Genomic DNA, 13,491 nt, shown 5'->3' on the forward strand with positions numbered 1-13,491 from the left:
AATACCTTCACCTCTTGAGATAATACCTATAACATAAAACTAGTACCTAGAAAACAGTTTAGATTTTGGGGCAGATAATGGAATCCAACTGTTTTTGTGATTCATTCAGTTTAGTTCCTTAACCAAAAGGACCTTTCAGTCACAAGAAAATTTAGAATGACTTTATAACAAATTTGAATGATTTCATTACCTAATTCAGTGTAATTACATCTCTCATTATGACTGTCTGCCATTATGGCCTATCTATGAAATGGATTTTTCAAATATGATTCTAATAAAAGTTACAATTAATAACTAACATGTGATTATCAGTTTTAGTATGGCTTGGTAGTGAAAAGCTAAACACGGCTGTTTTTAATATAGTTGCACTGATCTAACATGGATATTACAATAGAGCTTAGAAAATGAGTTGTAAATATAAAATGAATGGTCCATATCTTAGAGAATTTTTATTTCCTAGTAATGTACATTAAATTTAGGTTTAGAATCATAACATTTAATTACTACAAACAAGGCCTTGATATACATTGTATAAAAATAAAAGTACATAAAAACAATAAATAACCCTAAAGAAAAATCACAAAAATAAATTTACACCGAGAATCGAGAAGAAGTAAACAAATCTTAACACTATGACGAAAATATAAGTAGATTTATTAAATGATAGATAAAAGAGTATTGCACAGTTATAGTAACACAAAGAGTATTGTTGGTGTACTTAACATAATCCCTACAGTGTTAATAGAGTTAAGACTATGTACACTACACAGGCTATCTCTCCTTACTCTACTCTGGCTGCAAAACTTAATATCGTTACAAATGACTAATACACTTTTAATACATAAATAAAATACAATAAAAATGCAACTTCTACATGAATTAAAATATAATGTATATAAATAACAAATTCAACAAAAGCTGCAAATTAACTAATACATTTACAATCTAAACATAATAATATAAAGCTAGTAAAAGATTTGAGTCTTTGCAAAAACATACATATCAATATATCAATGATATTCAACTGAGAGATCCAAAATCGATCGTTATATTTTCATAAATATAATATTGTTGATGCATTATCACAAAATAGAAAATTAAGTACCTACCTAGGAGGTAAAAATATACCTTGAAAATAAATGAGTATTTATTAATGACGCAATATAAAAGGAACTTAAGATTCATTTTAAAGTAATGTATATACATACTTAGAGGGCTCTGGCTGGAATTAGGCGATAACCTACACATTTAAGTACTTAAACATGTACTTCAACCCTTAAAACATTTTTGGCACCAATGTATTATTCAAGCACAAAATAATGGTATTAATGGAGTACAAAACCAATCTATGAACTCAGTTAATCTTTTAGATATCGAGGAACAATAAGTGTCTTTCTAAAGTACGATTTGTATAAACATTTTCTATTAAAAGCTCAAATTAAATCTAAAACCACATACTCCCAAATGTTTTGAAAATATACAACTATACTAGAGAGAGAAATCCAATATATTCGTAAGCACCACTTATTTAAACATATGCTGAGCAATTTTTAATGCACACATTTATTAATAGTAAACTATAAAACGTTCAGTGGGAGCTATAATAAAATAGTCGGTTACAGTATGAAATGTTAAGAAGAGAATGACCATAAAGAATTATGTAAAAAGTATGGTTTAAAACTTACATAACTACAGAAATCTTTGTGCAATCAGTAAATAAAATAGTCTGATGACCAGCTACACAACACTGTTGTGATATGATGAAATGGATTGGACAATCTTTAGTTTTTAAGTGGGGAGTATGATTAAAGACATTTGCTATCCGTAATACAATTTTTTAAACCAATCAATTACATTTAAACTTAGAATAGATTTAAAGTGTTAAAATAAAAAAATGTTGAAGATCAGTTTCTTACTGGGTTTTATCAATAAAAGGTATGTTTGTATGCATATTCAAGAAGTTACATTTTTGGAATTATAAATTTTATAACATTTATCAATATTTGTGTTTGTATATTAGTTATATTATTATTCTAGGTTTATTTCAATTTTTATCTACATTCATTGTTTTTAATTTTGTTACTGTAAATGTTAACTCTGTCTAGCAATGAATCTTTTCAATATTTTGAGTAATGTTTCTTGCTATCATAAATGTTATAACATTTATTAATATTTATATTCATACTTTACTTATAATATAATTCTATATTTATTTTAATTTTTACCTAAACATGGAGGTTAAATCACAGAATGTAGCCTCACTTATCATGAAAAGTGAAAATTGTTTTATATTGGTCTTGATAAAAAATATTACATTACTGTATGTTTAATGATTAATAAAGTCTTGAATCTTGAAAATACATAGTGCAGTTTTATTAATAGTGTAAAAGTGCAACTATTTGAAGTATTTTCCAATTGGTTGGTAAAAGAGCAACCATTCTTCCAATTGACTAGTATCAAAATAAAACATTAAATTGATGTGTGTGTTGTTGTAATGAATCCTTTTTACCACATCTTCTGTCAGATGTGGTGTAAAAATATGAAATATAAAAAATTTAAATCCCCAAAACGAACAAATGTAAAAAAAAATTATTTGATTTGTTAAAATGTAAGCCTTAAAACCTTGTATGCTATCCCACAGCGTATCTTGCATATAACCACATCCTCACATTCCAGATATGAAATGAAATATGCCTTTATTTAAGAGGTGGAGTTGGGGCTATTTAGCCCTCTCTACCACTCAACCCCACCCAACACTTTTTTATGGTAAAATTTTTAAATATATTAATAACAGTATCAGTCATACCATGATTATTCAACACTACATTTAAATAACCACAACTAATTCTTTACTAAACTAAGTTCTTTTTAATTATGATCGGATTCTGAACAAATGGACAAGATAATTTTTTCCCCTAGTAATTGTGTAGGGTCATTTTATGAATAATATTTTGTTTGGATGAGATTTTCATACACAACTTTTTGTAACATCTCAAATTAAATGGAAAACATAATTTTAAGGTGAACTGATCCTCAAGATTAATTCTTAGAAAAACATCAGAATCGAAAATAGATTATCAAATGCTAATTCTTCAGTACTGATTCTCATTGGATATAACAAAATGATATGGTAAGATCGGATATGGCATGACACTAATGAAAGATACAGCACAGTGAAAAGAGGAAAGGATGATAATGATGCAAATCAAGATGGTACTGTTACAGTATGATGAAGCGGTTAATGGGAAGATAATCTAAATGAGACAACCTGAGATAACCCAAATATAAACTCTTTATTTTACCAGGCCAAGTGACTTGGTTGTTTCTTACACTTAACCTCAATAAATATAGGAAATGATGTATGGGAAAATTTATAAACACTTAAATTTATGGACGGTAAAGTTACTCAATTAATAAGTTTAAGACCAAGAGTAATAATCTGAAATGAAACTACTTTTAATTTCTATTATTTTTACTAAAAATTGTTTTTGTAAACACCATGATTTTCTTTGAATTAATAACAGTTTGTGATTGAATAGCCATTACTGATTCAATAACGTAATTAGTACAAGTATTTGTATATTGTTTATAAACAATAGGTTTAAAAATATGGATATAAATTTAATGGTTTTTTTCTAACTCTACACCCTAAAATAAAATATTATTTCATATTTTATATTTGAATAATATTCAGTATACTGTACAAACACTAGAATAGTCTTATTGTTTCCATGAGTAACTGCTATAACTGTTTTACTTTACATTAATGATGAAGTATATACTTGAAGGTTTAAGAAATGTTTACTGATGTCACAGCTGTATATTCAGAAAGTTGCTTGTAGATAAAGACTGGCTAGTTCCAATTTGCGTAGATTAATTATAAATGATACTGAGACAATGCAGATCCAATTCTTTGGGACTTTAATTTCCCATAAAAATTAATATGTAGTACATTTCAAAATCTATGAATTATTGAATTTTGACTGTAATTTTACCTAAATAAATACTGAGCTCGAGAACTCAGTAGTGTTTACAGTTTTACAAACGTCACTGAAGAATTTATATTTTATTGAACTACTACTTATCCCTTACCAAGTTGGATCAAACCATCCCTTATATCCTTCTTTATGCAAACAAGTTATATGCTCTGTCCCTATCACAACGATTAATTTTTTTTTGAAATGCAAAAAGTGTATTATTGTAAACAAAGTTGTATAGAAATGTTTCCATTTGAAAACTTTTATGCATGTAGTGAGCAAAAGTTTATTTATTTTGCAACTGCTGAAAGTTGTAGCTTAACTTAAGTATTAAAAGACTTGTTTGTAATAGACATAAACAAATTGATTTAATGTTTAAAAGATTGTTAATTACTAGCACTAAAAAATCAAACTGGAACTTACAATTAATAAAAAAATTTTTGAATGAAATTTTTGAACTGAACATTATGGAATAATCAATTCACTAATACCCATATGATTTATTTCAATAATTTCTATGGTTGACTGAATGTTTCACACATGCTGGTTTTATTGTGATATTTTGACTAGTTCTGAAATATTGACGAAGGGAAATTTCTTTATAACCATTTAAGTAGTAATGTCATGATTAAAAGTCAAGAAAATGAAATTTATTCCAATTTTTTTTTTTAAGCACCACACTTTTTAAGTACCCTTATTAATGTAGCCAAATGGTGAATGCTTCACATTTAAATATAATGAATTCAATATTTATTTAAATTCAGGTAGATTAGGTTGCAACATTGTTTAGATTCCAAGAATATAACATAATAAATGGTCATTACAAGAGTAACCTGTTAATTTTGTGTAGTTGGAAAAGCAATGTTTTGATTAATGTGTAAACTAATTTCAGCTATACAGATTTTTTATGGATCCAGACTCTCTAATAATGACGTAAAAAAAAAAAAAAAAAAAAAAAACAGAACAATGTATAACGTTTTTTATTACTTGTAAGGCTTTTGTTGGAGTAGTGTTATAATGTAATAAATAACAAATTATTCAGAATGAGATTATAGCGAAGTACAAAAAAATATATAAATAATGTTAAAGTGCAATGACTTTAATTATAAGGAACACACATTAGGGTTACATGGGGAAACTAAGCAGTTAATTCATATAAAATCACAATAACAACATTAAAGTTTAACTTTAAAGCACTACTTATTACAATACAATAAAACATTTGCAAAAAATGGATTTCTCTCCTTAAAAGTAAATGAAGATCTATAAAATTAGACCTTTAAAACCAGCCATATAAAATTTTATTAGCATGAGCTGCAGAATGTTCATCAAAACCTGAACCTAAATAGTATTAAAAATAAACTAAACGTTCTGTACACATGGAACACAAAGCTAATTATGACTAATTAATTGTAAATTATACAGATATAAAGTATGATTATTTTGCTATAGATACAAATGTTTGGCAAGTGTAAAAGAAATTAAGTTTAGAATGAGGCACTCATATCAGGAAACGGTGCTTCATTTGATTGAAATTTAACATAAAGATTTTTTCCTTGAGCAGAACAAACGAAGGAACGGTCAGAGTTAATGCAAATCACATTTTATGTCACATGTCTTTGGCTCCATCTGGTATATAACATTCTTCAATCTGTATCCCATTAACCTTAATAAAATAATCAGATCCATTCGTGAACATTCCTTAAGGCACTTCATAATATTTTCATAACAGTTTTCCGATTAAATTTCCAATCTTGGTAAATGAGCTTTAAAATCGTTACGAAGTCAGCTTCATTTTCAACTTTTTTTTGTGACATTAAGACATGTGACATCAAGAGTGAGTTAGAGATTAATGTAACCACCAGATAGATATTCACTAAAAAGCTGTCAAGACACCTTTACTCAAGTATACAGTACATTTAAACAGAACAGTTATATTATTTAACACCAGTGTCAACTATAAATAAGTTATCCAAAACATGAGTTATACTCAGATGAGAGAACATGTAGAGGATTTTTTACCTACCACTTATTCATCTTGCCATTAGATCCATTTTTTTCTCCATGTACATATTTAGGAAAGTAATAAAAAAATATTTAATGAATTAAAAAAAAGTTATCTGGTGCTAATAATACTGTAATTATAAGGGGGCAGACTTTCCTACAGTTGTTGCATGTTAAATAATGTACATTTTTATCATTCATTGTGATAGCAACAATCAAAAATTCTCTTCAACAAATAATATTAAAGCTATACATATGACTAGTAAAGTGTATAAAAAAACAAAATTTCCAACATACAATATCATTCTTTGTGGACAAGAATAAAAAAATCCACTTTGGTAGTGTTATTCTTTTGTGTTAATTGATGCTTAATAATACAATTTAGTTTTTATTTAACATGTTTATAGTCATTATCTAGGACAAAGAAACTAGCCATAGCATCTAAAACTACTTTTTGTTGAATCAAATATTATTATAAAGCTATGGTACCATAGAACTATATTTTATTGTACTATTTCACACTTAAGAATGTCTCTTTTGGGCTGATTTCAACTTACATGCAATTGCAATTTGGCGTATAGCTTAAATAATTGATTGAATCTGAATGTAATATAGCCTAAACAATATATTTTTATGCATAAACAAAATTTGTAACTATTGTTTTTCTTTGTTCATCACTAACAGATAATATTTATTAGGTACTTCAGTGAACACAAATTCTGACATTCAGTCATATGGTTAAAAACTAAGTAAATGTTCAAAGAATGTACTAGCCAGTAAAGTAAAAGGTTCGCAATTCTAGTTTGAGTAAAATAGTAAATTCCTTCCAAGCTTTTATACCTTGTCTTGATGAGTAAATACTCGAGGATTGCTGCAGGTCTCAAGAGAAGCTTATACGAAAACTCGCATTTTACTCTGTCTATGCAGCGTTTTAATAACAACACAAAATCAATATATTCAGTCTCGAATTTCAAATGCTGCTTTTACTTGCTGACAGGCACTCTAACACGGTCTTCATATTTCCTAGGAGTAGGAAAATGCACAAAGGCTGCCATCTCTAATAAGATTGAAGCTGAATTTGTAATTACTGGCCTGCTACACACATGAAGTAAAAGGCTCATGCAAGTTTACAGTTAACTTGTAAATCCACAAGTATTTACTTTTTAATCACCTAATTTTTGAGGTGTTTTGATTAACAAACAATTAAATTGATTTTTCTTTTACTATTCATTTCATCACAAGTAAAATTTTTTACTTGTTATCATTCACCTCACTGAATACACACTGATTAGTAATAATGTGGCTTTTGGCATGCATAGAATAATGCAGCTTCTTATGTTTCTGCCATAAATTTATTACAATCACGAACTAAAATATAATATAAACGAATTACTCACTAATAATGACATATTTTTAACACATTTACAAACAGTTTTTGGATAGACAAAGATTTATGACTTATCAAAACTGACTATGATAAATTACTAAATAGTTTGGGTACAACAAAAGTAAACTATATTTGAACTCCCATGAGCTGGAATCATTCTGAAGCAATTAAAAGATACAAACAGATCAGGTAAAATTTGACCCTGATTTTTTTTTTAAATACTTAATAATTTTGAAAATCTTTTGTTGCATTTTTGTAACATTCATACAGAATTTTTTCTTTAAGCCTTGAATGATTAGCTTAAAAAGCACAGCTAAAAAGAACACAATTTTTAAATATTAAGAAAATAAGCTAGAATATATCTGAATTGAGACCACTACACTAAAACAAAACAAAATCAATGAAGAAAAATATTTAGTTAAATTTTTGTAAATGATATTTTAAATATATAATAATAAGGCGTATGAGTACTAAATTTTCCGATTTTTGTATGAAGAATCATTTCTGCTACCACCAACTTTTGATTAATAACACTGTATTAAAAAATAATAAGTAAAAATATGATTTTAATTAATTTTTTGAAGTCTGCCTCCCTTACATAAACTGTATAACCTACAATAACTATTATTGAATTTCCACTATTTTAAACATAACACACAAATATAACTTTTAAAACATACACTTTAAAAAAATTTGATTAATTATTTCTTAACTTACTTGCAAGCTACAGAGAAATCAGCATTGTAAAATTAAGAAAAAGACAATAAAAATAGCTTAAGATAATTTCATAAAAATAAATTATCAAAGCATTAGAGATGTGCAGGTATTCCAGGTGAGCCAAGTGCACTTGCAATCGTATGACCAGTAAAACATCAATAGTTTAAAAATCGAGTTGAGTCTGAACATGACTTCATACAGTAATTGCAAGCGAAGAAAAATTTAGGATGGTGAGGCAATGAATAATAAATTGCAAAATAAAGTCAAAATCTGATATGGATCCATCACTTGCATATCAACAAAACATGTAATTCAATTTTGCATTAATGTTTGTGTCACAAGAAAAGACATATATCTGAATATAAATTTTATAAAACATTGTGGCGTTACAATAAGGTGGATCTATCTTGTTATATGTTTCTAGGAGCTTTTTTCAATGAGAATAGGACATGGACCATAGATTTTTCCATACAAACTAAATGTAGGTAAAATAATATCTTACATACACAAGGTACTGCCTACTAGTCACAGATCATGTGCATGCCCACGAATCAGTTCTAGGAGCAGAAGACTCTTCTTTAGCCTTAATATTGAATGCGCTATCTATCCCTGATCCCAGGGTGGTATCTAAATGATCTGAGCTTATTAAATACGTATTTAAATTGTTTTGGCTGTTAAGGATTTTTCAGGACATTTGGCATTGTTCGGTAATAAAAGAAATCAGTATTATTAATTTCTTGTAGCACTGAGCTATGGGAATTATCTAGAAAAAATTTGTTTCCTTCGCAAATGTAAAAAGTTTTTCCTTTTATTGCATAAAAATACACCATACAAGGTTGTTAAGAGTTAATTAGTATTTTTCTTTTAATAAAATCGAAAGCAAAAACGTTGAGATATGATACTTTTAGTTAAATTAATTTGACAATGTTAAAGTAATGATTAAACAAGGATTTTTAGAAAAATTATCTCTTATACATTAGATGTACATTAATAACCTGTATTTATTACATTACCGTTCTGTCCTCATGACTTATTATACAATTTTATAACTGGTTTTGCGTAATACAATCTCAATCAATTCATGAAAGAAATTTGGAAAGATTGATGGTGATCCATTCGTATAGAATATTTCAGCTAAGCTCAACTTGACAAACCACCTCTCCTCCACATCTCTGCAAGGAATTTAAATTTACAAATATAACCATCATGACCGAAAAAGTAAACCTAACAGCAAAGAGTATAACACTTTTTATTGCTTCTTATTTAAATTTTGCTTTTTTAAAAATATTTTCAAACAAATACCAAAAATAATATTTTCACATCATTTAAGTCTCCTATTATTACCTTTGTACTGTCTATACTGTTAATACCATAGAGTCAAGAAAAAAGACACAACCAATCGTCAGAACACAATGTGGTTAGAAACCGTGTAAAGATGATAAGACATTGCAGATAACAAACATTTCACTCAGCAAGAAAATGCTCTGACTAACAACACAGCTCTATTCATCTAAACTGGAGCAATTTAAACATTCTAAAGTAAAAATAAAAATGTACAGAAATATTAAGATGATTTGACTGTGGCGCAAGAAAATGTCACCTGACCCGCATCACAAGGAATATCACAGTCTAGTCCAAGTCAGCTGGCGTCAGCAATAGATCAGGTGACGACAATTGTCAGCAAGTTGATGTCTCCTCTCCCTCCAGTGTACACGCAACATTTTCTAGCTTGTGAGCAAGGTGCAATTTTTTACAGTATGGGTCATTATCCAAGCATTCCAAAATCTGCAACAAAACGTTTATTTACATATTACATCAAGCAAATATTGTGCTATTGACATTGTGGATATTGTTTTGTAATTAAAATAAGTTTAATAATTTTCTGTAAGAATTAATGTAACAATAAAATCATGATTGAGGAATAATAATTTGATGAGCACCAATTTACACTAAAATATAATTATGTGATAAATATCTTCCTAAATTTATCTTCTGATATTATTAACCTTCTGACAACTTTCCGTTACTACTACGCGAAAACCGTTTAAGTTATGTAGTTAAGACATACCTTGCACCAGTCAAATCCTCTACTCATAAATATCAATATCAAATATATATAGTTTATATTACTAGTTGTAAGCTGATATCGATCCAAATGCCATATAGCAAACAGCTAACGGACTGTGCAGCTGGTGACGCGCTGATATGCGCGATGAATGATATACGTAAACTATTGGATGATGAAAATCTTAGTTCTGATGATGAAAGTGACATATTGGCAAATGAAATGCTTGATGATATTTCTTTTTCATATTTGTAGTCTGGATGATTATAAAGCGGTGGAATGTGAGTTAGTTTGTGAACAAATTGTGACAGTGACAACAATTCATCATTATCTGATATTCTTGTTGCCCAAAGAATTGATCAAACACCAATATGGGTACGCGTACAGCCAAATAAAGTAGTACATACTTTAAATTTGTATTAAAAAAAAACTTTTTTGTGTTGTAAATAAGTGTATATATTTTATAATAATTTTGTCCACTACAAAACTGTGTATATTTTGTACATTTACAGTATATTACCATTTCAAGTCATGTGAAAGCAACATGGAGCGAACAAAAACAAAAAATTTACAATACACATTTTTCAATTTATGTACAAATAAGAATAAATAAACAATACTCTAATTGACCACAGACAAGGGTTGTCCGCTTCATTTCACATTGTATTTTATATTTTATAATGTAAGTGCATGTTTTTATTATTTTATATTTTTCTCTGGTTTCTAGAAAAAATAGATATACAACACTTATTACTTAGCATTTAGCATATATATATATATATATATATATATATGTGTCTGAAAAAGATGTTGTGCAAAGAAAAAAACAAGTGTATCATTCAGGGAGTTTCTTATTATCAGTCGGAGGGTTAAAATTTACATAAACCTTTTAGTGTAAAGTTTTTTAAATTTTATTGAAGTTTCTCTTTTACATAGATTTGCAATAATAGAATGATAAAGAATGTGAAAGGTTCAACCACTCATGTAAGTTACAGAAGTAAGATCTTGCAATGGTGGAATGGGAGGGGAAGTCCACAAATTTAAATGACTTTACAGGATTTGAAGCACAAATTACAGTTTAGATTGAAAGACAGATGATGTCACCATCCACGTAGTAGAGCGAGTGCAATTTACATTATCGTTTTGCAATTGTTTGGTTGTTTGTTGTCAGTTGTCCATTTCAGGTCAATCATTATTTGTCTTCCAGTTATTAGTTTTTCCTTGTCAGTTATTGAAAGTCTCACTTCTTATTTTAAATGTACCATACTTTCATTATGATTAAAAACTAATGAAACAATGCTTTGATGGACCCTGACAAGCAACCAAAGATTTTACCGATGCCGCTCTGAGATATTATCATTGGGACTTTGGGAGGAGGCTGCCATCTAAGGAGCTGATGTCCTCTACTCGTTGAGTTCTACCTCACCAGAACTCAGCATTAAAGATATGTAGAGTATTGTAAATTAGATTAAAATTTTGGGATTACTCAATTTTGAACTGTCTCAACAAAAATAATATATTTGACATATTTGTTTCTATAAATGTTTAAATTTTAAGATAATAATAAAATTAAACACTTTTATATTTTTTAAATTTGTAATTGAACAGTAAATTATCAATATTTGTCACAATAAGACCTAAAGATTCTTAGATTCTTCAAATAATAAAATTTGATTATCAGTAATATTTGTGTAGTCTTACTCCACCCAGTGAAATGTTAATTATATGAACAAATTAGGCTTTAAATCCAAATTTAAATAAAATAAAAAATCAAATTTAAAACAGGATAGTTAAAATTATGTAACACAAATAGACCTTTTACAATTTATGTTTCTCCTTGAATCAAATGTTAGTGAAAAGTCAAAACAAAATTTATTGTACTACAACTAAAAATTATAAGTAAAATATTTTTAAATGTTTTAACAACACAAAATTCTAAAAATATCCTTTACACAAGATTTTTGTTATGAATTACTTCTTAAGTATAACTGATGTACAAAATTATATCATACCATAACATAAATGAGTTGATATCTTAGAATATTTGCTATAAATAATCCTTCTCGCACAATCTTTACAAAATAGATTTTTTATAATATTGTACATTTTGCTACTTTTTTGTAGTATATAACTGCCACAAATATTATGGCCTTAAAGATATCGGACAACAACCTTTTTCTATAACGTCATCATAGAACTTTACCGACCAATTCAACAGTGAATGCGATCATTTTACTCCTACTGTCGTCATCATGGGAATGACTTTCCAAGGCGTTTATTCAATTGCAAAAACCCAGCTGTCACTGGGCACAGCCTCGTGACTGTATGGAGGATGATCAAACTGTTCCAAGGTGGATGTTATGATGAAGTCTTTGAGTTTGTTTTACCACATGTAAAAATGCAACAAAACTATCTATTTTTTCTATAGACTAAACTTTCAATAAAAATGTCATGGAGAACACTTCTTGAAATGAAGAAACACTCCTCTGTTAACGAATATACTATAATTAAAGTTTTTCACTCTTTCATACACTTTTTGCACCAACTTAACCACAGACAAGGGTTGTCCGCTCTGTTTCACATCATGACCATTCTTTCAGCAATTTTTTAAAGCTCTTATTTATTTGCATATAATTCTGTCATTAATAATGTTTCTCTGTACACTTCACAAATCTGATGGTGAATTTGAACTACTTTCACATGTTTAGTATTCATGAAAACAAGTTAACAGCTTGTATTTCACAATCAGTGCCATTCTCAATAGACAGGGAGAGTTTAAATATACACCGAAAGATGTAAACATGATCAATTTTTGCCGTAATGACGTATGTGGCTGCCAACAAATGTTGATAGAGTGTGCGTTAGTACAGGATACCTACTGCACCATTAGAGTGGTGGAATTTCAAATCAGTATTTATTTAAAAAACATGCCTCGTATTTTGATAAAATATATATGAAAACTTGTAGTGAATTAAAAAAATCATGGTTTTATAAATATTATCCAATTTCAAGTTCATATATATTCCATGTCTATATTTGTGCATCACTGCACAAACATGTGTGAACAACTGATTGATCATAAAAATATCTAGCCATTATGAACTAATCCTACCCATAATAAGAAATATGGTACAAAACCTACATAAATATTCTTATAAAGGGGATATTTATGTAAAACTATAAAAAATACATTGCAAACTAAGTTCTCATCTGTTGTTTATTGTTAAGTAGCTTTTGTCAACAAATAAACTAAGCAGGTCAAACAAATGGATAGAAAAAACAAACTTCAAGTTTAAGTTTAAGTCAAAAGTAAAGTACAATTAGTTACAAAATGACCATAT

The 13,491-nt window shown here is 28.2% G+C and overlaps 1 protein-coding gene across 2 annotated transcripts in view; it reads right to left on the reverse strand.

The window, feature by feature from the left end:
* Nucleotides 1-430: 430 nt before the first annotated feature.
* The window catches only part of LOC124369158 (plexin-B), a 106,599-nt gene continuing 93,538 nt past the window's right edge, over nucleotides 431-13,491 (reverse strand). For both annotated transcript variants that reach the window (XM_046826947.1, XM_046826946.1), the window contains one exon: nucleotides 431-9,870. In XM_046826947.1, coding sequence (XP_046682903.1) covers nucleotides 9,763-9,870 — 108 coding nt within the window. In that variant the 3' untranslated portion in view covers nucleotides 431-9,762. The remainder of the gene's footprint in view (nucleotides 9,871-13,491) is intronic.

Source organism: Homalodisca vitripennis, chromosome X, assembly GCF_021130785.1.
Source record: "Homalodisca vitripennis isolate AUS2020 chromosome X, UT_GWSS_2.1, whole genome shotgun sequence".
In the NCBI taxonomy this organism is placed as follows: domain Eukaryota; kingdom Metazoa; phylum Arthropoda; class Insecta; order Hemiptera; family Cicadellidae; genus Homalodisca; species Homalodisca vitripennis.